Source organism: Stenella coeruleoalba, assembly GCF_951394435.1.
Source record: "Stenella coeruleoalba genome assembly, chromosome: 1".
NCBI lineage: Eukaryota > Metazoa > Chordata > Mammalia > Artiodactyla > Delphinidae > Stenella > Stenella coeruleoalba.
This window is the reverse complement of record NC_137169.1, coordinates 26,559,270-26,586,065: the sequence shown is the minus strand read 5'-3', so window position 1 is coordinate 26,586,065 and position 26,796 is coordinate 26,559,270. Positions and strand designations below refer to the sequence as shown.

At 45.2% G+C, this 26,796-nt stretch overlaps 1 protein-coding gene across 1 annotated transcript in view; it reads left to right on the top strand.

The window, feature by feature from the left end:
* Positions 1-26,796, top strand: part of CSMD2 (CUB and Sushi multiple domains 2) — a 668,360-nt gene that overhangs the window by 385,218 nt on the left and 256,346 nt on the right. The window contains exon 13 of the mRNA XM_079924609.1: positions 1,617-1,799. Coding sequence (XP_079780735.1) covers positions 1,617-1,799 — 183 coding nt within the window. The remainder of the gene's footprint in view (positions 1-1,616; positions 1,800-26,796) is intronic.

The window sequence follows — 26,796 nt, the reverse complement described above, 5'->3', positions numbered from 1 at the left end:
CCTGCAGGCTGACTTGTCCCGGGGCCCGTCTTCTGTTCCTCCGATCCCCTGGGGCTCTGGGACCTGGAACCAAGGGGCCACCTTCCTGGGAATGCCTCAGTGGCTGCCTTCCCCCAGCCCTGGCAGAAGAGCCAGCTTCAGAGGAGGGTTGAGGTGTGCTTTCAGGCTGTGTGTAGAGGGACAGGCCAGGGGCACGTGTGAGATGAGAGGCGGGTGAGCTGACCCGCCCTTGAGTTCTCAGGTCTGATGTCTGCTCACACAGACCCCTCTTCTCCCCTGAACCCAAGGACTCTTGCTGTTTGACTTAGGTCTCTCTCTCTCTCACACACACACACACACACACACACACACACACACACACACACACAGTCCCACAATCCCAGCCAAAGAATGCCTTGTTCTGCCAGTAGTAGGGAACCATGAATGTGACGGTCAACAGCCCATCCATGTAAGGCGGCAGTACTCGGGGCTCACCTGACCAGCCCACAGGGCCCAACAGCTGTGGTAAGAAAGCTTTTGCAGAGTCACCCGTGTCAGGGCCACGCACAGCAACTTCGGGGACTATGGCTCCTGGCAGCCCACAATGGTGCCTACGGACAGCGCAGGGTCCCTTTGGTCTGACAGTCCTGGGAAGGTGTCCAAACACTTCCCCTTACTCCAGCCGCCTCTCTCCCGAATCATAGGACTCCTGCCGTCCTCACCTCACCATCTGTCACATCAGCCATGCCTCGCGTCCTTCCTGCAGGGTGCCTTCCTCTCTGGGAGCAGAGCTCCTCCCCCGCCCTCTCTCCTGCTTCTTCCTCCCCGCCTCCCTGCCCTTCATCTCTCGCAGCACCAAGCACGGGGCTGGTGGAGGCGGGGGCAGCTCCGGGGGAAACTCCAGGGACTTGGCCAGGACAGACTCCTTTCCTGGAACGTCGGGGTCCTGATTGACTCTGCCACGAGGCAGCCAGCCCATCATGTCCCCAGAGCCCAGACCCTCAGAGCCGTCTCGGGGAACCCACTCCCTGTCTGATTCACCACTGTTGGATCAAATGAAAATTTAAAGGCATACTTAATGAGTCATGGGTTTCAACTTACCTGCTCCCGTCTTAAATCGAATTAAAAATGTATCTTCGTGCAAGTGCTTCCGTATCAGAAGCCAGTGAATATTGATTCTCACTTAGTCTCTGGTTGGGGGAAAGGCAAGCAGCAAACCGTCAGCCACCTTCTCATCTTGCGCTTGCCTGGACGGCTCAGGAAGGGACTGAGCTGAAAATCTATCAAGTGACGTGAGTAATCTGAATGCGAGTCAAGTCAGGAAAGATCGCTCCGAACCGTGAGCTTGTGAATTCCTAGGACAGGTGTCTCACAAAGCATGTAGCCCCACCTTCCCTGAATGAAAATATCCAAGCACCTGCAACACTCTGTGTGGACATAGAGCCCAGGCATTGGAGAACAGGAGGGCCTCATCCTCCCGAGATGCTGTTTTAAACACGACCTTGCAGGGTTTCTCATCAAAAGCCCACCTGGGTCCCTCCGAGCCCAGCCTCGTGGAGGAGGTGCAGCATGGCCTTCCAGCTCCGAGAGGCATGGAGTCACCCTGTGTCTCTGTTTTCTCTTTTCCTGTCTTGCAGAGATCGAGCAGGGCAGTTGTGGAGATCCTGGCATACCTGCCTACGGCTGGAGGGAAGGCTCCTGGTTTCGCCACGGTGATACACTCCAGTTTGAGTGCCAGCCGGCCTTTGAGCTGGTGGGGCAGAAGGCAATCACGTGCCAAAAGAATAACCAGTGGTCGGCTAAGAAGCCAGGCTGCGTGTGTAAGTGAGCGGGGAAGGCGCCGCTGCGGGCTCTCCACCGAGAGGCCAGGGGCCCACTTCCTAGCTAATGCGGACCCCATCCTTGGGAACCTCGTAGGTCGTAACTGTAGCTTCACTCTGGTTGGTTTCTTCTCCTTCTCAAAACGTTGCCGGCTGAGTCCTCGTTGCTGGCAGTGATGTGGATCGTAGCACTGAGAATGATTGCTCTTGACTTTTGGGGGCCTTCTTCAACGCCGTCTTCCTCTCCCTGGTGACCCTTGAGAGCAACGTCAGACCCCGACATTTCCTCCTCACCCTTCTTGCTGTCATTGACGCCATATAGTCGAGCCAGGGCAGAAGGTGCTGGCGATGATTTCGTGAGACGGTAGACTCTGTGCCAGCCTTGGGGTACCACGAGACACCGTGGCCTTGTGGGGATATATACAAAGTTTCATCAGATTGCTTCCTCTTGCATTGGATTTAGGGAGGGTTGGGGATCAAGCTGTCTTTGAATTGTTGATCTTTCAGAGAAAGGGTTGGAGTTGAGTGCTCTGTTCTCCGGAGATAACAAGGAATCCTTTCTTCCTTTCTCTGGGATGGTCTGACCTCACTTTCCGGCGCAAAGAATACTTTAAGTCCTGGCTCCCAGGGAAATTGGCAAGTGTAAGGGGACTATGTATAGAGGAGCAGGCTTGGTCTTTGTTGAGAAATCATAGGTTCCACCTCTCGGGGCTGTCACCTCTTCTTCTCCCAGCCCTTGCCACTGCGCCTCTCTGTCTCTTACAATCTGCTTCCCTCGGGGAAGGGCAGACAGACTGACCCTCTCATCTTTCTTGCCATCTCAGTGGGCTTCTCAGGGCCTTGGAGGGCTGCCTCATAGAGAGTGGTTGCCCCTTGGGGCCGGGCAGAGGAATGACATGGGAGACTGTAAGGGAGTATCTGCGATGACAGAGAGTTTGGCATGTGAGTTGGTGAGTTGGGTCATACCACGGTGATTCTACTTTTCAAACAAAAAAATCACTTTGTGTAGTTGACAAAGCATTTTTGATGACTTGCGAGCTTATGTAAGAATTCTTGCCGAGGTTTAAAGATCAAATCGTTCTTAGATACACATTAAGCAAATCACCCTTATTGAAACAAATAAAATTGCATGAAATTGGCTGCCCATCTCTGGCCCAGTGTGGTTAGATATGTGTACCCTGAAAGCCAAGGGGACCAGAGGGGCAGGGGAGGTTAGCAGGGGGCAGCTCCAGGCAGGCAGGAACAAAGGGCCTGACAGTCTAGAAACGAGGCCAGGGCAGAGTGGGTGGGTGGAATGGAGTTCCCCAGGGTGGGTCGGAGGCAGGACCTCAGAAGGCAAAGGTCCAAACTGTGGGAGTCCCAGCTAGCATGGGTGTTCCATCTCTGAAATCCATCTAGGTAAGACAAGGCAGGGAGAACTGGAAAGGGTCAGGTCTCTGGGGCAGAGAGCTGGCAGGAGGGAAGTGTGTAGCAGAGCCAGCCAGCCACTTGGAACCAGGATAAAGTTCCCTGCCTCACAAGCTGAGATACGCGGGGAGCAGAACGCTACCAGGGGAGCGGGGGGGGGGGGGGTCTGTCACTCAAGCCCTCCCGGAATTTACTTGACCCTTTGGCTCTTAGAAGTAGTTTCAGGAAATGTTTCTAGAACCTTTTGTAAGTGCTGCTCAGCAGGCCTCTCGTTGCCAGGAGGAAAGCTGACAGGATGCTAGGTACTGCTTACAATCACCTGAAAAGAGATGAGGGCAGAGCAGTCCTGGAAGATACGGGGCGGTGCTCTCTGTGGTTTAAAATAAGGAAGAGGGGCTTCCCTGGTGGCGCAGTGGTTGAGAGTCCGCCTGCTGATGCAGGGGACACGGTTTCGTGCCCCGGTCCGGGAAGATCCCATATGCCGCGGAGCGGCTGGGCCCGTGAGCCATGGCCGCTGAGCCTGCGCGTCCGGAGCCTGTGCTCCGCAACGGGAGAGGCCACAACAGTGAGAGGCCCGCGTACCGCAAAAAATAAAATAATAACAATAAAATAAGGAAGAGGAGCCCCAGGCTTACTGATGAGAACTGTGAAGCAGGCACTCTGGGGGGCTAGGATGGCATTTCTTCTTCTGAATGATTCTGGGAGGTGGGGGATGGTTTCCCCAAGGTACTCCCATTACTAGGGCTTTTCTGGTCATTTGGGTGGAAGAAACACAGCTTGAGTCTCAGGGGTGCTGGCTTCAGTGGAGGAGGCCAGGGAGAGCCAGCTGGCCCCAGGCCTTTGCACCACAAGCAAGGTCACGAATGAGTGCCATCTGTCCGCTCTCTACTGAGTACCCAGCCCCTAAGCTGATGCATCCCTAGGTCCTGGGCTTTGCCCTCAGGTGGTGAAAGATGGTACTAAGAAAATCCGGGTGCTCTGAGAGAACTTTGGATTCAACGTGTGGAGACCTGTATCTTAGTCCCGGCTCGGCTTTGTGACTATGTCCAGGGCAACTTCTCTCTGGAGTTTGGTTTACTAATCTATCCGATGGGGTGGCACTCCCCAAATTCTTAGCCTCTATGATCGTATTTATAGAAAAAGACAACGTGTGACATGGACAGTCCTCACATTTTCCATCGTGAATACTTGGAAACCACTCTCTAAACTGGGTCATTTACAGAGCAGCTCATGCTTCAAGGGATAAAGTTAAACTTTGGCGTTCTGCCTGATCCCAGATCAAATATATCATAGCGTGTGATCTGCGGAAAAGGGACAACATCTGTAAGCATTTATAAAAATATAGAATAGTACAGTCAGCCTCTGTGTTTTATAATGTGGTCAGAAATTACATAGAAAAGCACCTCTAGCAAACGTTAGCATAAGTGTCCTAAATCTTAGCACACATTAGTCACAATAAACATTAACACAATATGTAGCAAACAGTGCTGTTCTTTCCTTCTGAGGGTTGAGAAGAGGATTGGGGGGATGTTTCGATGGCTCAAATTTCTTTGAACATTTGTCCGAAAAGTGCACAGCAGTGCATTGTTCTTCTCTTGAAACATTTTCTTCAAAAGAGTTCCTTACTCGGGAATTGCCTGCCGAGACTACACAAGTACACTGTTGCCTTCATGTTCCAAAACATTTTCTGTAGCAAGCAGAGACTTCAGAATCATTTCGTTGGCTTTCGATCTGTCCTCACAGCAGTAGATGCTCAATAGACGGTCTTTTTTTCACTCGGTTTTAAAGATGATGTTTCTCGCAGTGAAAAGCATTTTGAAAGAAAAGATGGAGCCAGCTCCTCTCCTCTTACCCTCTCTTCTTCCTTGGCTCATTCATATCTCCAGGGACCGCTGCTCCAAATCAGGTGGCACCAGTGCCACTTTCCATCCATTCAACAGTATTTACTGTGTGTCTGCCCCGTGCCAAGCGCCAGGCATTGGAGTCAGAGCTCTTTGGGCTCTGCCTGGGAAACATGCTCAACCTGGGGTCCTGGCGAGAAAGCTCCCCGCAGGTTACACACACTCCTCACCTCCCTCACAGGCACATCACACACTCCTCACCTCCCTCACAGGCACATCGAGAGCCTGTCCACTTATTCCTCCACGACAAGAGATACAAGGGAAGGAAGATACAAATAACTCTGATGGTGGTTTGCACAACACTTGATGCTTTGTTGACAGGCTAGCAGAATACTTCACACTTCATAAGGAAGTCAGGAAACCAATTATCGGTCCATTAACAGCCACTCGCAGAAGAAGTTTCAAAACAGCCTTCACCAGAGAAACGCCAAGACTGCACAAATGCCAGCTTCCCTTCGCCATTTTGTAAACCACCACGGGAAGGTGTGAATCCTAATTGCTCAAATGCCCAATGTATATAGCATAGGCGTGAAATGGGAATATACTGAGATGTATACAGTGCGAGTTACAAACCAGCAGCCGAACCTTGAGAGACCAAGGGAGGGAGAAGTGGGTCCTCTGGGGCTCAAAGAAAATGTCACAGATGATACAGGGCTGGAGCTGGGGCTTGAAGGGTTGGGAGGTAACGGAGGGCGCTCCACACAGGGATGCTACGGGGAATGGTCCTCTCCGAGTGCCCTCCTGTCCCTTGCTGGACAGAGAAATGGATTGAGTCCTAGGGCCATCAGGATCCTCAACCTCAGCGCTACTGACATTTGGGGCCAGATGATTCTTTTTTGTCGGGGGCAGTCTTGTGCATTGCAGGACGTTTTAGCAGCAGCCTCGTTCTCTACCTGCTAGAAGCCAGTAGCACACACACCCACCTCCCGCTGCCAGTCGTGACAGCCAAAACTGTCTCCAGACATCGCCATACGTCCTCTGGGGGCAAAAGCCACCCAGGATGGAGAACCACCAGTCTAGGATAGCCTAGTCTTGTCAAATTCTAAATACAATGAAATCTGTATACTTGCATTTTGTGTTAGATCGTGATTAAAATCTATAGAATAGTGACAGTGAGGAAGCACGGGGTAAGGGAACATGCCAGCATTTATTACATGTTTTGTGTCATTGGGAAGATCGGCGTCTTCCCTACAACGTGATGGAATATTTATTCTCTCATTTTTACAGATGAAAACAAAGCTCAAGGAGACAAGGTACATAGGCTCAGAGGTTATAGAACCATTAAATGATGGGCTGGAATTTAAACTATTGACTGACAGCGCAGGCTTCTACTCCCTATCCTGTACTCTGTCTATAGCACCAGACATCCAGAACCCAAGGGGTCATCTGCAGCAGGAGGAACAGGGAAGTCTTAGGACAACAAAATTCGTCCAGACTACAGAAACAAGCTGTTGTCTGTGTTACCCCCCATGAAGTAGCAGAGATTGACGAGAGTGAAACAGGTTCATGAAGGCTAGATCCGTGTAGTCCCTTGTTGGGACTGCATCAGTATTCGCACCCCAATATGCAGTATACTGGTGTCAAGGCATTTCCTCATCTTTACTTTTTCTCGTTCCTTCTACCCATCCATTTTGATTTATTGAGCACCTGCTATATACAGAGTCAGCTGCATAAGAGGGTGTGGCTTTTCCTGGTAAGATTCTAAACTGGAGGGCCTCTGGGGATGCTGCTGCTCCGCTTGAAGTGGTGATCGCGTAGTGCCATGTCCTATATAATGTGCCGTTAACTCTTTCAATAAGTATCTGGGGCTTAAGGGCCACTACTCAACACAGGCTTTTGGTATATTCTAGTATTTTAAAAGTTTAAATGAATAAGATGCTCTTAATTCATTTCCTTAATCATTTTCAAATTTGGCCATTCCTTTTTGATTCTTATGCATGTACACACATATTTCGTATGGTTTTAATCAAAGTGAACATACCGTCTCGCAGTCTGTCTCTTCAAGTTCACATTATATTGCATATCTTGCCATGCTACTACGTGTCTTTTGTAGTTATCATTCTTCATACCTCTGGAATATTCTGTCTAGTGAGTGGACCATAACTTAGGCTACCAATTATGTTCAATTATTTTTATACACGGCGATAATGAACATCCTCAAGTGTATGGCCTTTTTTTTTTTTTTTTCTTCTCTTGAATTATTTTCTTAAGATAAGTTTCCAGGAGTGACGTTGTTGGGCCAGAGTAGGAACATTTAAACATAGCTCTTGTTGTATACGCCTATGTTTCTCCCCCAAAACGTTGTGCCGGGTCATAATGTCAACGGCGAAAGCTTTAAGGTTAAAAATAAGATTCGTATAATACATGTCCTTCCCATCCAGAAATATGGCGTAGATTTCTCTTGTGTTCGTCTACTTCCCCTCTTCTAAATATAACAACTTTGTGGTTTCCTTCATATAGGTCACATATATCTCTTGTAACCTCTACCAGCATCGCCAAACCTCAAGTATTTGTGCGGCCTTTTAAAAATCGCTAATTTAATAGGTATACGTTGACTACATCCCTCCAGCACACCCTTGTCAACTTCCGCCAAGTGCCAAATGTTATGATAAGTGCTGCGAATGTAGAGACGAATTGAGCACAGCCCTTGACTTCAAAGAGCTCGCTCTAACATGAAGATAGACATAATTATGTAAATTAAACTGGGCTCTTGTGGTTCAAAATTTAGCTTTTCAACTAGAAAGCATTGGTGAATCAGATGCATTTAGAACCTGCCCCATGAAGATTCATTCTTTTATTTAACACATATTCATTGGGGGCCAGCGATGGGGCAGGCATCGTAGTGGGTGTGGAACAGGGAAGCAACAGCCCCTCTGCTCTTACAGCATAGACTTAGGTCATCGCTATTAGAATAGTTGGGGCTCAAAGAGGGGAGGACAGATTTGAAGCCCTGCTGGGAAGGGAGCTACCCTAGTGGCAGTACTGGGTTCTGAGAAAAGCCAGGGTGTCTGGACCTCTACAAAAGGAGGATGTTCACTGGATACATTGACACACATACACACACACACACACATGCGCGTGCACACACATGTGCACAGTCTGCGTACTTGATTTGCAGTGGTTCCTAAAGGGCTCGGCTGCTGCCAACCGTGGGTGAGCGAAAGAAGATAGGTGGGGTCCGTGGGAGTAGTAGGTCTCTGGAGAGACTGGTTGGTACCCATGGCTGGAAGCATGCCCCTGTTGGAACAAGAGGTATGAAAGTGGTGTCAGGATGTCCATTACAGGACCCTGGACAGAGACTCCAGTCCTGGCCTTTCTCCATCTGGCCTGGGTCCAGTCCTGCCCAGCAAGGACATGGGGCATTTGCTATTTGTGACCCCCATGTAACAATTGTCTGTCCTGACGTGTGGCTGCGAGAGTATCATGTTGGTATTTTCCTTTCCAATTTGAAGGATCTTTCTACTTGATACACATATCTTCCCAATCTCTAGCTTTCTTTTTTCTTTCTTTTTGTTTTGTTATTTTACATTGTACAGTTCTTTTACATTTTTATATAGAAACATCTCTTGATATTTGTGATTTCTTTTCAAAGCTGACAAAGTTATCATTCTGCCACAGATCTGAGAAACAGCTTGTTGTATTTTTAGTTATTTGTCAGTAATTTGATTTTTTTTTAAAAATATAATTTGTTATTCCATCTGGAGTTTATTTAGATGAATGCATGATATTGTCCAAACTATTACACAGTTTTCCAACACGATTTATTGAGTAATTCATTTCCCTTTTGATTTGAGAGAAATGAATTGTTCTGTCACATTCTGAATCCTCAAATGTAGTTAAGTCTGTTTCTTGACTCACCACTTTGTTGTGCTGCTCATTTCTATCTCAGCACCGGTGTTGAATAATTTTAATTGTTGTTTTATAATATGTTCTAATATCTGGCAGAGCTGGAAACTACTCCCTCCTCCCTTAATTATTTTCTCTTTCAGAATATTCATTGTTATTCTCATCTGTTTGCTGTTCAAGATTAATTTTAGAATCATTTTGTCATAGTAAAAAAAAATCCAATTGGGATTTTGTATGTGTGCTCCTATTAAACTATAAATTAACTTGAGGGAAATAGGCGTTTTTATACTACACAGCCTTCCCATCCAGAAACATGGTGTGTCACTCTCTTTGTTCATCTACTTTCATTTCTCTAAATATAACAGCTTTGTGATTTTCTTCACATAGGTCACGTACGTCTCTTGCTAGCTGTATTTTTAAACAGGCAGGTGCTTTTTCACTCCCCTCCCACCTCGACCGCAATGCCCTGTGCACACATGAAGCATGTCCCGTTTTCCCTCCTCTCTGTGGCTGAATCCTGGCGTTCCCCCTAAATATATAATCCCAGATTTTCCAGGACAAGTGCAATTTCAAGCATCCTTTCCTTTGTCCCAGAAAATATGATCGCAATGGCCAGAGTCCTTGGAAATTGCCTCTTTCAAATGTTCAGAGCTAGAACTGGGATCGGCTGAAGTCTGAAAACGTCAGCCTCGGTGTGAGCGATAATATTCCTGGGAACTGCTTGTGATTGGGGCAGGGGCTGCGATCAGAAGGGTGCTGTGAACTTCCTCCGCTGATGTAGTGTTCTCCTCATTTCTCTGGGCTGCCTTAAAGGTCCCGTGAACACACACGTGGCCCCGGGAGAGAAGCAGGGAACCTGGGGGTTGCTTTGGTCCGAGTTTGTCAATTTCAGGTCCATTCCTGGAAATTGAAAACCAGCGTGTGTAGTTCTGGGCCCCCTTCCTCCATTACCCAGGCCCCCAGCACCTGGACACTGAAGACGTGTGGTCTCACTGTCCTAGTGATGGGCAGAGCTGGGGGCGCCTGCTCTGTAGAAGGACCCCAGTATTCCAAAAGTGTCAGTTCCTTGAGCAGAAAGTCCTGATGATGGCAAGAGCTGGGAAGCATCTCTGTCTGCTCCTGCAGTGGGGAATGGACACTGCAGTCATGGCTGCAAAGCCTACCAGGACCACAGGGGCAGCCTGGGAAAGGTAACCCAGAGTCGAGGGAGGCCGAGGCTCGGAGAACTAACCCTGAATGAAGGGATAGCTCACAAAGGGGCCTGCCAGCACTTCCAATCAGAATATCCAAGGAAGTAGAGCCAACACTTGTCCTACCAGGCCAGTGTGGGTCATACATCACTTGTTACCCTTATTCTTAAATAGGCAGATACTTGATGGGTGAAGGTGGCTTCTGGGTTGAATCAGGTCCTCACCCAGGGGAACAGGGTCTACCTGTGCAGGGTATCCCAGACCCAGCAGGAGGCTGCAGTTTCATTAAGAGCTTTACTCACAGCAGGGACTGGATAGGAAACCAAGAACCAGAACAGAAGCCCAGTCCCTGAGCTGGGGCACACATGGTGGGGCAGGGGTGGCAGGTGGGGAGGGTCCTGAAACTCTGTGGGCCTGTGGGTGTGCTGGGTTCCTCGCAAGCCCACCAGATGCTGACTGTATGAAACCAGACTCACATCTCAGCCCACTGGTTTGAGGCGACAGGACTTCCCCATGACTGTCAGGCGTGGCTGGGCTGGGCTCAGGATCTGGCTGTAAGAAGTGAGTCTGTGGAATAAAAGTGTTCAGTGTACCTGGGTAGGGTCTCATCAGGCAAAGACTGGATGTGAAGGGATGGCTCACAAAGGAGGCTCCCAGCACATCCAAGGAAGCAGAGTCAACGCTCTTCCTACCACACCAGTGTGGGTCACAAACAGCACTTGTTACCTTTATTTTTAAATGGATACATTATGGGGGAAGGAGGTATCTTTGATGGCCCTGCCCAATACAGAATAGACCCAACCCAGCTGATCGTGAGAATCACTCATAGGCTTTTTAAAATACAGAATCGTGGTCTCATCCCCAGAAATTCTGATTCAGCAGGTCTGGGATGGGGCCCAGGAATGATTGTTCTAAAGCCTTCCTAAGTGTTCTAGATCATATTAGTGAACCCCGCTAATAGGGAATACCTACTGTGTGCCCATTGCTTGCAGGGGTGTTTGGGATCATTCCTGAGGGGCTTGGTCCCCTGACAAGATGGCAGCCTCTTGAGGCATGGGGCTGGGATGTATGTGGTCATATGTTGTGATCATATGTTGTTGCTATGAGGCTGGCCAGGCTGAGACTGCCATAACTCAGGTGGTTACGATGATGGTGGCCTTCTGGGGTCCAAGGAATGTTGACCTCAGTATTGATATCCTAGTGAGGCATGGGATGCAAAGTTCAGTACTGTGACGTTACAACTCGATGTTGCGACTGCCTGCCTTTCACTTCTCTGAATGCAGCAAAATGTGGAGGGGAGGGGCTGCTATACACCCGACAATCGGAAAAGGGAACCGGGGAAGGGATGGGCATAATTCTAACGTGGTTCTTGTCCGCCAAGAGCTCATGGTCTAGTGAGTGTGACAAGCACATACTTTTATTATAAAGCAATCTTTGAATTACTGCAATTTATAGATGTGGCCACAAAGTGCTACCAGTATGTAAGGAAGAAAAATTTATTCCAGTTGGAAGATTCTCAGATTTCTTGGAGGATCATGGGCAAAATTTCAGCCCAGTCCAACCCAGGGATATATCCAGAACCAAGCTGCAGAAACAGTCTGAAGGCCATATTCCTACAGCTAAGAGTCCTGGTCCAAGGTACCTGGGGACCACAGCCACCTGGGTGGACTGGGGGCTGGAAAAACTGACCAAGTTTTAGGGGTCTTATCCTGGACTGTGACCTCTGCTTGAGGGCCGGTGGGGAATGGGTATACCTACCATTCTCACTTCAGCTTTCAGCTTTGGAATCAGAGCAAACAGGTTCTTTTCCCTTTATAAAATTTTCAAAGTTATGTGTCTGCCAAGTGCATTCCCCGTGCAGCAGCACAGACCGTGGCTTCTCCATGGTGCTCTGCAGTGTCTGCTGAGAGAGCTGTGCGGGAGACACAGCCTCTCTAGTCAGGGTCTGTTTTCACAGCTGCTGGCTCAGGGGCTGGGACTCAAAGCTGTCCCAGTACCCTCCCCCGTCCTGTGAGCCTCTGGATGAACCTGTCATCTCACGTGGCCAGAAGTACATCCCCATCAGTGCTGGGTGTTGTGGGTGCCCTCAGGCTCTGTGGTTCCTGGGGAAGGCACTGCTCGCCTTTTCTAGGGGTTGGCTTTCAAGGAGAGCCTTGGGCTACCTCTCTTGGGGGAACAAAGACCCTTCCTCCAGTCCTATGTACAGAGGCAATCTAGGGGTCTCAGGAGATGGGCTGAGTACAGGACTGCTCCCCTTGGCTACCTGGTTAACTCCCATCTTACTCAGGGAGTCAGGTCAAGCTCCTGGTCTTGAAGGTAGCTCTCTCAGGCTAACTGTGAACTCCCCTGGATCATCGTGGATTCCCCTGGAAGGAATCCAAACATACTCCCTTACAATCCAGGGGAACGGCCACTAAGTGTTCTTGTCCATTCTGCAGTGGCTGCTGGTCTGTGGTTATGACCGGGCTTAGGGTGGCCAGGACCATGGATAGCACTAGAATGCCTGAGTGAAGATGCTCTGCTGAGACAGCCTCAGAGGAGACGGTGGGGCTCTCCGAGGGGTCCCAGAAGCACCTTCTGAGCTTTGGGGGATGTAGTCTACACCCTTTCTTGAATTCCCCTGGCTAATAGGAAGGCTTGGGTTCTTGGGCTACGTCGTGCCCGCATACTTTTCTCGCCAGCTAATACCTGTGTCTGGCTGATGAAGTTAATTAAGAACAGTTGAAGCTAACCCCAGCAGAGGGCACAGAGGTCCACTGAGGTCTGCCCCGTGGCAAGGAGAGTCCCCACGAGTATCACTCAGAGATCCTGGGGGCTGAGCCCAGGCAGCTGTAGGACCTCACAGCAGTGAGAAGCGCTTTTGAGAAGCCTTTGCTTGGCACGTGGAAAGACCGGTCGTCAGGGCATCCATTCCTCACCCCACAGGGCACAGCACCTTGGAATCCCAGACAGAACTCAAGTCTGACAGAATAGCCAACACTCAAGTGTCAAGCTGTTCAGCTCCAGGCACCTCCGTGCAGCTGACAGAATACATCTCCTTCCCTAAGTCAGTCTGCCCAGAGAAGGTGACACACGGAGTCTTAGCAGCCAAGCATTCATTCCCACAAAGGAGGAGTTTTGTCAGAATCCTCTGGGTTTGGAGTTATCTGCTCATCCGCTGAGAAGAGGGACTGAGGACCAGAGTGCAAACCTTTCGATCTGGAGTCTTGCTTGGTTGAGGAATGGGCTATGCTGGGGAGAGGTGAGGGGACCCTGCTCTGGCTGCCTCCTCAGGCTGGTTGAGACTTGGAGGCATGCCGAGCAGAGGCCTGTGTGGAGACGTGGCCTCCGGCAGCAGCACTGACACATGCCTCTCATTGCAAATTCAACACAGATCGAACGTATAACGCCCGCGTGCCCAGGCATGGGGCCACACCCCATGCCTTCAGAAGCTTCAGCACAATGAATTGTCACAACAAAGCTGTGATTTAGAAGTTGTCGATCTAATTTTTCTGCATGTGGAAGTAGAAAGCAAGGTACAGAAGGCTTCCCCCCACCCCCCCGCTCAAAACAACAGGCAAACCCAAATTTTCCAGGATTCACATTTGCTCCAGGTCTGGGGTGGTGGCTTGGTTTGCCTACATGTACTTTCCGAAGAATTCACAGCCTGTTTTCAAGGTAAAAGCGGAGCCCCAGGAGTGTAGACTCAGTTCCTGCCCAGGAGCGGAGAGCAGGGATTTTTCTTCGTGCTTTGTTCCATAAGGGACCAAAACTGTCCTTCGAGCCGGTGGCAGGAGATTCTTAGCCAGCAGCTACGGAGTACATAAGACCCCAGCCCAGAGCCTGGCCTGGGCCAGGACCTCTGAGCAGGTCTGAAGAGGGTCTAAAGCCTAGGGTAAGCGCCAGGCGTGGTTTGGGTGGGCATTATTCCAGAGGTGTGGCAAAAGTCAATCACGACCGCAGGGTAATTCCAGGCAGCGGGTAATTCCCCGACGTTGGCCTTTGCCGATAAGCAGTCAGTTTATGCCAAGAACCTAGCAAGCCTCTAAGGGGGTACAGGGATCAGGGTCCAATCGCAGGAGACGAGAATTTAGCAATTGTTAGGCCCCTCCCCGTGAGCTTTGATTGAAGATTCCATTCCAGAAGGGGATTGGATTGTGAATGAGGAACCTGAGGCAGAAGCTACTTTCTCAGGATAAAGGATACTTTTGTGGAAGGGAAATAAGAAGACCACGTGTGGAGTGACCATACATCCCTACTTGCTTGGGACCCTCCCTGTTTACATCTTTTGTCCTAAGGTACTTATTAGTGGTACCATCTTTCATTCCCAAAAGTGTCCCAATTTGGGCATTATATTACGTGGCCTGCCCAACCATGACCCGTGATCACTGAGGGTGATCTCTGAGCCAAAGATCTAAGAGGTGCTGTAATGGACCCCTTCCTCCCTCTCCCGTCATCCTGTGCCCCTCTCCACTTGCTTACTTTTCCCAGACACACAGGCCCTCTTTCAGACCCTCAGATACACTAAACTCTCCTACCTCAATGCCTTTGACTTGAGGTTCACCATGTTGGAATGTTCCTCAGGAGGCTGGATCCTTCTCATCACCCCTAAAGCTGTCACCTCCCCAGAGAGGCCTTCTCTAGCTACCCTATCCAAAAGAGCTATCCTTCACTTTCTGATTTCTCCATATCCCATTTCATAAACATGTTAGTCAACTTTTGCTGTAGCATCAACAGTGCAAAAATCTCAATGACTTGCAACAACAAATATTTATTACTTACTCGCGTCGCATGAGGGCTGTAGGTCAGCTGCAGCTCTGCAGGGCTCAGGGGAGCTCTACATAGCCTCTTATTCTAGACGTGCCTGCTATGCACATGTCCTATGCCGTGTCCACTCACCTTCCATGGGGTAAAGCAAGTCACAAGGCCAAGCGCAAAGTCAGTGGGGCGGTCAGGAGGGCTCTGCCTGAAAGGAAGCAAGGCGAGGGCAGGGCGGAAGGAATGGTTGTGAATGCATAATACATTCTAGCACGATAAGCTATGCTTATGTCATTTGTTGATTGTCTGGTGCCCTCCTAGACTGTAAATTTCCTGAGGGCAAAACAGTATATGTCTTGTTCACTATTGTATCTACGGTGCCAATTTTTAGTAAGTACCGGTTTCCTAGTTTTGTGATAGTTATTACTAATCATATTAGTGTTGGAGTTATTAGGTAGACAAAGCCAGCATGGTAGGGATGGGAGAGCCTCTGGTTTGGAAGACACTTGGCAACCCAGAGCCTACTAATGCAGGGTTTCATTCTTCAGCTCTCAGGCTGGTGGGGTTATAGCCAAGGGTGGCTAGGGTACTGCCTTAGTCCATTCGGGCTACTGTAGTAAAATGCCACAGACTGGGTAACTTACAAACCACAGAAATGTATTACTCACAGTTCTGGAGGCTAGAAGTCTGAGTTCAGGGTGCCAGCCTTGTTGGTAAAGGTCCTCTTCCAGGTCGCAGTCCTTGTATCCTCACATGGCAGGAGGGGAGCAGATCTCTCTGGAGCCTCTTTTATAAAGCACTGATCCCACTCAGGAGGGCTCCACCCTCATTATTTAAGGAGCCCCCAAAGGCCCCACCTCCTAATACCATCCCCTTTGGGCATTAGGATTTCAACATATGAATTTGGGGGAACACAAACATTCAGACCTCAGCAGGCACTGAGTGGGATGAGCCTGGTGTACAGACTCTATGGCTACAGCTAGGAAGGATAAATGGGCAGGGGAGACACATCATTTCTACAGAAATGATGCATAACAGAGTTTTCCAGGTGGAAAGGAGAGAACATTCTAGAAAGAAAATAGAGCAAGACTTGGCGTTAGCCTTGCACATTTGTAGGGCTGCAGGAATCTAATGTAGCTGGAATGTCAGGGCGAGTTGGGGGGGCGGAAAAATAAAGATAAAAGAGCTTGGCAAGGGCCTTCAGTCTTCGAGGGTCCTTTTGTGCTCTTTTGAGAAGTTTAGGCTTTATCTTCTGTGCAACAGGGGGTCTTTATTTAAAGAGTTCCAAGCAAAGATGAAGTATCATGAGAATTTGTGATTTACAAAATTCATTCTGGAGCCAATAGGTAGGATGGATTCAAAAGGAATGAGATTTAAAGACAGAAAACCAGATAGGCTATTGCAGTAGGAAGAGGGCCTTCACTTAACAGGGTGTGGTGGGGCTGTGACAAGTACAAGAGACACTGAAGAGATAGAATCAGCAGAAGTTAGTCACAGACTGGATTCGGGAGCAAGGGAAAAGAAGTTGATATATTTTGCTTAGGCAACTGGGTATTGTCATTCATGGAGATAAGGAATGAAGGAGGCTTAGGAAAATAGATAAAGAGATCAATTTTGGACATGCATTCAGGGTGCTGGTGGGATCTCCAGTAGAGATGTACATCAGACAGTTGCATACCAAGTATGAATGTGTGGGAGGGTCTGGGCTACCAGTATCATTTAGGAGGCAAGGGCATAAGGAAGAGTGGTGGGAAGCGGGAAGGGGCCAAGGGAAAGCCCATAACTGGGTGACGGCAGAGCTGAATCATTCCCTCATGCCGGGGAATGTTCCAGATGCAAGAGTCTAGGAGAACCGTTTGGGAAAAAAGACTAGGAGATCAGTTTTGGCCATTTTTCATTTAATTTGCTCTGATAAAATCCAGACTCCTTCTGAGTCTAAAAGATCTTTGCTGTCCTCTCCTACTCATGTCATGTTCCTAGCTCCATGGTTCACCTTGCTCCTGCTCTATTGGCTTCCCTTCTGTCCCTCACATACACCAAGCTCGCTCCCACCTCAGGGCCTTTGCACTTGCAGTTCCCTCCACCTGGAATGATCTTCCCTTAGGACTGCTGGCCACATCCCAGAAGATGCCTCCTCAGACGGGCCATCACTGACCACCTTATTGAAAGCAAGCACCCCCCCCATTCACTCTTTTCCCTTCACTCTGTCTTATGTTCTTTGCCACCTGTTAGAATGTAAACTTCATGCCAGCTGAGGACTTGCTGATCTGTCTGGTTGGTTGCCTCCCATATCTAGATTAGTGTTTGTCGCACAGCAGATGCTCCATTAGTACTCCAGCTAGGTGGAGACATTCCAAGGCCATGCAAAGGGGCCTGCACAGGAGACAGAAAGGAAGTGTTTCAGGAATGGGGGAGGGCTCAGCTGTCGAATGCCCTGCTCACCTAACGTAGGGGGCCTGCGCTTTTGCCTGCCTGCGAGGTGGGGATGGAACAAAACAAAGAAACACAAAAACTTGACACAATTCATGGCTTTTCAATCAAATTACATCAAATATGAATTGAAGAGGACATGTTCCTTGCTCAGGAAATATGTGGACAGCGTCATCTGTTTATGCCTGATACTCCTTTTGGAATGTGTATGACTTTCTGGAAGGCATCCTCAGTTCTCCTCAAAGAGAACCCAGCATTAACTTAATCTTGTTTATGATAAGGATGAGCCCGGCTGGATGACCAGTTTCAGCTTCATGCATGTGACTTTGAAAACCTCATCCAGCTTCCTCAGGCCCAAGGAAGTTAAACAATAACTCTCACCAGCTCCAGTGCCAGAGATGTTGAAAAACCTCAGATGAAAACTACTGTACTCTGAGCTTCTGAGCAGAAAGAGGTGAAAGGAATTCATTAGTGGCTTTGTAAAGCCTCTGGCTCCAACTCAGTTCTAGCATTCATCAGCAGAGCTACCTCAGTTTACTGGTTCAGAGAGGCACAGTGAAGCAACAACAATGTGATCGGGCCTCTCCTGCTTGGGTGAGCACTGCTGGAGAAAATCGCCCAGCCAGGCAAATTGGTGCTGCTACAAGTTCAAGGTCACCAGTCTCAATCAAGCCTGCCACAGTGCCCAGCCTCCATCTGTGTTTCTTAAGTCAGTCTGATCTCCTCTTCCCCATGGAAGCTATGCCGAGCATTCTCCACTTCCCCCACCCCATCCTGGGAACAGCGCCCCTCCTCACCTTACCCTGGAGAATGACCTTGTCTCCCACCTGGCAGACGATGTCCTCAACTTCCAAATTCCAAAGACACCAAGCCTGCAGATCATCACCATCCCCATCCTTCCTCTCACCTTCCCACCTTTAATACCAGAGATGCTCACTCACTCCTCTCTCCCATCAAAAACCAATCCCCCTGTAGCTTCTGCATCCCATTTTGGCTTTAGATCAGGTACCTTCAAACACCTTTAAACTAACAGTAAGAAATGCAGTGCAGCACACACTCACCCATGATTGAAACAGATTCACAAACAGTACTTACCTTTATCCCTATCGTGCACTCAGTTATTTCCCATTCTCTTCCTTTTGTTTTTGTTTTTTTTCTTTTATTTTAGCATCCAGCCCATGACCCACCACATTGCTTTCACAAAGAGTCACTGTTTCAAAAATTTTCCTATAGATTCCCCCTCGCCTCTCACCTTCTCAGGAATCTATGCCTCATGTAATTCATCCTCTTTTGTCTGTCTCAGCCTCCCCCTTCTGCTATGTCCTTCCCATCACCATTTAAATTTCCCCAGGTCCCTCTTCTCTTAAAAGTAAAACTCTTTCTTCACACCTCCCACATCCTGCCCGTTCTTGAATACTCTCCTTCGCGTCCAGACTCCTTTGACGGGATGTCTTTCCTTGCTGTGACCACTCCTTACTTCCCAGTCCCTTCTCACCCCATCCGTTCTGACCTCTGTGTCCACCACACCTGGAAACTGCTCTCACCGAGGTCACCAATGAGCCTCCTGTTGCTAAAACCCAAAGGGTTTTACCCAGATGCTCCACTCTATTTCCGGACAGGTAGCCCTTCCCTCCTTCTGGAAACCACTCTCTTGTTTTTCCTCCTACCTTCATCTGCTTTGTCTCCATCTACCCTGCCAGCTTCTCTCCATCCTCTTGCAAAGTTCCATGCTGTCTGTTTTTTCTTTGCCAACTTGACAGCCCTATTGTTTGAAGTTTTTGTTTTCTTATAATATTGTACATTTCCCCAATCTTTATTGACCAACTTTATTCACTTGTTAGTTGCCTCTTAATTACCTTGGCCCATACTTCTATTTTGAGTGTTTATCTTTTTGTGGAATTGTAATTCTTCATATGTTAAACATAGTAAATATTTAATTGTAATATCTCGCAAATATTTCATTTGGTCCTCGCTATTTGCCTTTTATGGTGATATTTGAAATCCCAAAGTTTTTCATTTCTGTAACTTAAAATACTGTTTCCTTTATGATTCTAACCTTAGTATAATGCTGAGTCCTTCCCCACCTCTGAGATTATACAAATATTCCTTATATTTTCTTCTATGTACTTCCATGGTATACTGAGTGAAACGTGGATCTAATTTCTCCATTCCAGGTCCAAATGGTAGCCATTTGTCCAAGCATCCCTTATTGATCAATCAACTTTACCCTGCTAATTTAAAAAGCCCCCTTCATCATATACTACATTTTTGGATGTCTGTATCCTTTTCTGAACTTTCTTTTTTGGTTCCATTGATCTCTTCTTTGAAGTTGATACATTACAGATTTTATTATTGCAGCTTTATAATATGTTTTAATAGCTGAGTTGGTAAGCCTCTCTGCCACTGGAGAAAATCAGTATTGTGGTTGAGAGCTTGGGCTTTGGAACCAGCTTGACTGCGTTCACATCCCAGCCCCATCACTTACATGCCTGGTGACTGTGGGCACGTTACTTGAACACCCAGACTCAGCATCTGCATCTGTAAAATGGGGATAATAATAGTATCCACCTCAGAGGGCTGCTGTGAGGGTTAATGGGTTAAGACATATGATGTCTTGCAATGCCAGCTAGCACCACCTCATATGCTGTTTTTCCTTGTCTCTCTCAACAGATCAATCTTATAGTTGTTTTAAGCTCCAGAAAAAAAAAAAAAAATCAGTGTGGGCCTTGTCTGGAATTACATTAAATTTTGCCTGGAATTACGTTAAATTTATACAATGATATGAAGATAATTGTTATCTTAACAATATGAACTCATCATCTAGGAAAAAAGTGTGTCTCTCATTTTTCAATTTTCTGCCTATCAATAAAGTTTTGTTGATTTTATTTTATAGGTCTTGTTTACTTATTGTTTTAGGGCTGAATTTGACTTGGTAGCACTTTACAAATAAGATTTTTTTACACTGTGGGTGTATTGATGTGTGAGTAGATGAGTGTGAATATGTGTATCAATCATACTATCTTACGGGAATATTTGTATCAAGACTAATTAAATAGCATAGCTACTATAGCTTGCTTAAAATTTAAAAGCTCTGGCCCTAAAAATACCTATTCCCTAGATGTTTTCCTGTCTCCTCTGGTTTTTCTCTTCACACAATTTTTGTAATTTAAAATTTCCTGGGAAATTCTCCATTTTGTGAATATTTCAATTTTATTAGTATGTTATACATACTATTCTTTTATAATTGGCTCATCTCCTTAATTTTATTATCCTGTCTCTATGTATATATCTTTCCTCTTTACTTCTTGAGTAGACCAATGAGAAGTTTCTCTTCTGCTGGTCTCTTCAGTTAATTTTTTCTGCTTTTATCTTTATTAAGTTTATTCTCCCTTTTCTCCTTAATTTTCTTTAGTTATTCTCTTTGTCACTTTCTTAGTATAAATGCTCATTTCACTTATTTCTTTTTTACTTAATAATGAATAAGGCTATTAATTTTCCCTCAAATACAGCTTTGGCCTAGTATCATCATCGTTATTATAAGTAGTCTGTACTGACAGCCTTTGTTTCGTCTTTAAACTCAAGAACTTATTTAGGAAAGGGTTGAATAACTTTTTGGGTGATTAGGGGTTTTCTTCATTCTTTTATTATTTTTGTAACATCTTTATTGGAGTAAAATTGCTTTACAATGTTGTGTTACTTTCTTCTGTATAACAAAGTGAATCAGCTGTATGTATACATATATCACCATATCCCCTCCCTCTTGCACCTCCCTCCCACCCTCCCTATCCCGCCCCTCTAGGTGGTCACAAAGCTCTAAGTTGATCTCCATGTGCTATGCAGCTGCTTCCCACTAGCTATCTATTTTACATTTGGTAGTGTATATTGTCAATGCTCCTCTCTCACTTCGCCCCAGCTTGCCCTTCCCTGTCCCCATGTCCTCAGGTACAACTCTACATCTGCATCTTTATTCCTGTCCTGACCCTACATTCATCAGAACCATTTTTTCTTAGATTCCACATATGTGTGTTAGCATACGGTATTTGTCTTTCTCTTTCTGACTTACTTAACTCTGTATGACAGAATCTAGGTCCATCCACCTCACTACAAATAACTCAATTTCATTGCTTTTTATGGCTGAGTAATATTCCATTGTATATATGTGCCACGTCTTCTTTACCCATTCATCTGTCGATGGACACTTAGGTTGCTTCCATGTCCTGGCTATTGTAAATAGAGCTGCAATGAACATTGTGGTACATGTCTCTTTTTGAATTATGGTTTTCTCAGGGTATATGCCCAGTAGTCGGATTGCTGGGGCATATGGTAGTGCTATTTTTAGTTTTTTAAGGAACCTCCATACTGTTCTCCATAGTGATTGTATTAACTTACATTCCCACCAACAGTGCAAGAGGGTTCCCTTTCCTCCACACCCTCTCCAGCATTTATTGTTCGTAGATTTTTTGATGATGGCCATTCTGATTGATATGAGGTGATACCTCATTGTAGTTCTGATTTGCATTTCTCTAATGATTAGTGATGTTGAGCATCCTTTCATGTGTTTGTTGGCAGTCTGTATATCTTCTTTGGAGAAAAGTCTATCTAGTCTTCTGCCATTTTTGGATTGGATTGTTTGTTATTTTGATACTGAGCTGCATGAACTGCTTGTATATTTTGGAGATTAATCCTTCGTCAGTTTTTTGCGTATTTGCAAATATTTTCTCCCATTCTGAGGGTTGTCTTTTGGTCTTGTTTATGGTTTCCTTTGCTGTGCAAAAGCTTTTAAGTTTCATTAGGTCCCATTTGTTTATTTTTGATTTTATTTCCATTTCTCTAGGAGGTGAATCAAAAAGGATCTTGCTGTGATTTATGTCGTAGAGTGTTCTGCCTATGTTTTCCCCTAAGAGTTTTATAGTGTCTAACCTTACATTTAGGTCTTTAATCCATTTTGAGTTTATTTTTGTGTATGGTGTTAGGGAGTGTTCCTAATTTCATTCTTTTACATGTAGCTGTCCAATTTTCCAAGCACCACTTATTGGAGAGGCTGTCTTTTCTCCACTGTATATTCTTGCCTCCTTTATCAAAAATAAGGTGACCATATGTGCGTGGGTTTATCTCTGGGCTTTCTATCCTGTTCCATTGCTCTATGTTTCTCTTTTTGTGCCACTACCATACTGTCTTGATTACTGTAGTTTGTAGTATAGTCTGAAGTCAGGGAGGCTGATTCCTCCAGCTCCATTTTTCTTTCTCAAGATTGCTTTGGCTATTTGGGGTCTTTTCTGTTTCCATACAAATTGTGAAATTTTTTGTTCTAGTTCTGTGAAAAATGCCATTGGTAGTTTGATAGGAATTGCTTTGAATCTGTAGATTGCTTTGGGTAGTATAGTCATTTTCACAATGTTGATTCTTCCAATCCAAGAACATGGTATATCTCTCCATCTGTTTGTATCATCTTTAATTTCTTTCATCAGTGTCTTATAGTTTTCTGCATACAGGTCTTTTGTCTCCTTAGGTAGGTTTACGCCTGGGTATTTTATTCTTTTTGTTGTCATGGTAAATGGGAGTGTTTCCTTAACTTCACTTTCAGATTTTTCATCAATAGTGTATAGGGATGCAAGAGATTTCTGTGCATTAATTTTGTATGCTACTTTACCAAATTCATTGATTAACTCTAGTAGTTTTCTGGTAGCCTCTTTAGGATTCTCTATGTATAGTATCATGTCATCTGCAAACAGTGACAATTTTACTTCTCTTCTGATTTGGATTCCTTTTATTTCTTTTTCTTCTCTGATTGCTGTGGTTAAAACTTCCAAAACTATGTTGAATAATAGTGGTAAGAGTGGGCAACCTTGTCTTGTTCCTGATCTTAGTGGACATAGTTTCAGTTTTTCATCATTGAGAATGATGTTGGCTGTGGGTTTGTCATATATGGCCTTCATTATGTTGAGGTTAGTTCCCTCTATGCCTACTTTCTTGAGAGTTTTTATCATAAATGGGTGTTGAATTTTGTTGAAAGCTTTTTCTTCATCTATTGAGATTATCATATGGTTTTTCCCCTTCAGTTTGTTAATATGGTGTATCACAATGATTGATTTGCGTGTATTGAAGAATCCTTGCATTCCGGTGACAAACCCCACTTGATCATGGTGTATGATCCGTTTAATGTGCTGTTGGATTCTGTTTGCTAGTATTTTGTTGAGGATTTTTGCATCTATGTTCATCAGTGATATTGGCCTGTAGTTTTCTTTCTTTGTGACATCCTTGTCTGGTTTTGGTATCAGGGTGGTGGTGGCCTCGTAGAATTGTTTGGGAGTGTTCCTCCCTCTGCTGTATTTTGGAAGACTTTGAGAAGGATAGGTGTTAGCTCTTCTCTAAATGTTTGATAGAGTTCATCTGTGAAGCCATCTGGTCCTGGGCGTCTGTTTGTTGGAAGATTTTTAATCACAGTTTCAATTTCAGTGCTTGTGATTTGTCTGTTTATATTTTCTATTTCTTCCTGGTTCAGTCTTGGAAGGTTGTGCTTTTCTAAGAATTTGTCCATTTCTTCCAGGTTGTCCATTTTATTGGCATATAGTTGCCTGTAGTAATCTCTAATGATCCTTTGTATTTCTGCAGTGTCAGTTGTTACCTCTCCATTTTCATTTCTAATTTTATGGATTTGAATCCTCTACCTCTTTTTCTTGATGAGTCTGGCTAATGGTTTATCAATTTTGTTTATCTTCTCAAAGAACCAGCTTTTAGTTCTTGATCTTTGCTATTGTTTCCTTCATTTCTTTTTCATTTATTTCTGATCTGATCTCTATGATTTCTTTCCTTCCACTAACTTTGAGGTTTTTTTGTTCTTTCTCTAATTGCTTTAGGTGTAAGGTTAGGTTGCTTATTTGAGATGTTTCTTTTTTCTTGAGGTAGGATTGTATTGCTATAAACTTCCCTCTTGTAATTGCTTTTGCTACATCCCATAGGTTTTGGGTCATCGTGTTTTCATTGTCATTTGTTTCTAGGTATTTTTTAATTTCCTCTTTGATTTCTTCAATAATCTCTTGGTTATTTAGTAGTGTATTCTTTAGCCTCCATGTGTTTGTATTTCTTACAATTTTTTTCCTTTAATTGATATCTAGTCTCATAGCATGTGTTCAGAAAAGATACTTGCTACCATTTCAATTTTCTTAAATTTGCCAAGGCTTGATTTATGACCCAAGATATGATCTATCCTGGAGAATGTTCCATGAGCACTTGAGAAGAATGTGTATTCTGTTGTTTTTGGATGGAATGTCCTATAAATATCAATTAAGTCCATCTCGTTTAATGTGTCATTTAAAGCTTGTGTTTCCTTATTTATTTTCATTTTGGTTGATCTGTCCATTGGTGAAAGTGGGGTGTTCAAGTCCCCTACTGTGATTGTGTTACTGTTGATTTCCCCTTTTATGGCTGTTAGCATTTGCCTTATGTATTGAGGTACTCCTATGTTGGGGGCATAAATATTTACAATTGCTATATCTTCTTCTTTTATTGATCCCTTGATCATTATGTAGTGTCCTTTGTCTCTTGTAATAGTCTTTATTTTAAAGTCTATTTTGTCTGATATGAGAATTGTTGCTCAAGCTTTCTTTTGATTTCCATTTGTATGGAATATCTTTTTCCATCCCCTCACTTTCAGTCTGTATGTGTCCCTAGGTCTAAAGTGGGTCTCTTGTAGACAGCATCTATACGGGTCTTGTTTTTGTACCCATTCAGCCAGTCTATGTCTTTTGGTGGGAGCATTTAGTCCATTTACATTTAAGATAATTATCGATATGTATGTTCCTATTACCATTTTCTTAATTGTTTGGGTTTGTTATTGTAGCTCTTTTCCTTCTCTTGTGTTTCCTTCCTAGAGAAGTTCCTTTAGCATTTGTTGTAAAGCTGGTTTGGTGGTGCTGAATTCTCTTAGCTTTTTCTTGTCTGTAAAGGTTTTAGTTTCTCTGTCAAATCTAAATGAGATCCTTGCTAGGTAGAGTAATCTTTGTTGTAGGTTTTTCCCTTTCATCACTTTAAATATGTTCTGCCGCTCCCTTCTGGCTTGCAGAGTTTCTGCTGAAAGATCAGCTGTTAACCTTATGGGGATTCCCTTTTATGTTATGTGTTTCTTTTCCCTTAGTGCTTTTAATATTTTTTCTTTGTATTTACTTTTTGATAGTTTGATTAATATGTGTCTTGGCGTGTTTCTCCTTGGATTTATCCTGTGTGGGACTCTCTGCACTTCCTAGACTTGATTGTCTATTTCCTTTCCCATATTAGGGAAGTTTTCAACTAGAATCTCTTCAAATGTTTTCTCAGTCCTTTTCTTTTTCTCTTCTTCTTCTGGGATCCCTATAATTTGAATGCTGGTGCATTTAATGTTGTCCCAGAGGTCTCTGAGACTGTCCTCAATTCTTTTCATTCTTTATTGTGCTCTGTGGTATTTATTTCCACTATTTTATCTTCCAGGTCACTTATCCATTCTTCTGCCTCAGTTATTCTGCTATTGATTCCTTCTAGAGAATTTTTAATTTCATTTATTGTGTTGTTCATCACTGTTTGTTTGCTCTTTAGTTCTTCTACGTCCTTGTTAAATGTTTCTTGTATTTTCTCCCTTCTGTTTCCAAGATTTTGAATCATCTTTACTATCATTACTCTGAAATCTTTTTCAGGTAGACTGGCTATTTCCTCTTCATTTGTTAGGTCTGGTGGGTTTTTACCTTGCTCCTTCATCTGTTGCATAGTTCTCTGTCTTCTCATTTTGTTTAACTTACTGTGTTTGGCATCTCCTTTTCACAGGCTGCAGGTTCGTAGTCATTCTTTTATTATTGATTTGTAGTTTAGTTGCACTGTGAATAGAAAATGTGTCCCAACAGTTTTTGCTTTGTGGTGGAGTTCATGGAGAATTCATCGTAGACCAATATAGGGTCCATTTCTGTAATATTCCAAGGGCACTTGTGAAGAAGGTGCTGTTCCTTGTTTGAAGGTTACAGAGTTTCATATAACATATACACACTCATAGTATTTTACAGATCCACTTTATTTACTTTTGACTTCAGATTATTATATTTTTCTCCAACTCTTATGTTTTTGGGGGTTTTTAAATTTTATTTATTTATTTTTGGCTGCATTGGGTCTTCGTTGTTGCACGTGGGCTTTCTCTAGTTGCGGCGAGCTGGGGCTACTCTTCGTTGCAGTGCATGGACTTCTCATTTTGGTGGCTTCTCTTGTTGCAGAGCATGGGCTCTAGGTGCACGGGCTTCAGTAGTAGTGGCTCACGGGCTCTAGAGCACAAGCTTAGTAGTTGTGGTGCATGGGCTTAGTTGCTCCGCGGCATGTGGGATCTTCCTGGACCAGGGCTCAAACCCGTGTCCCCTGCATTGGCAGGTGAATTCTTAACCACTGTGCTAAAATTAGTTTATTTTGTCTGTTTCAGTGCTTTGGGGCCAAATGTATCATAACTGTCATATCTTCATTTTGGAATGTGCATGT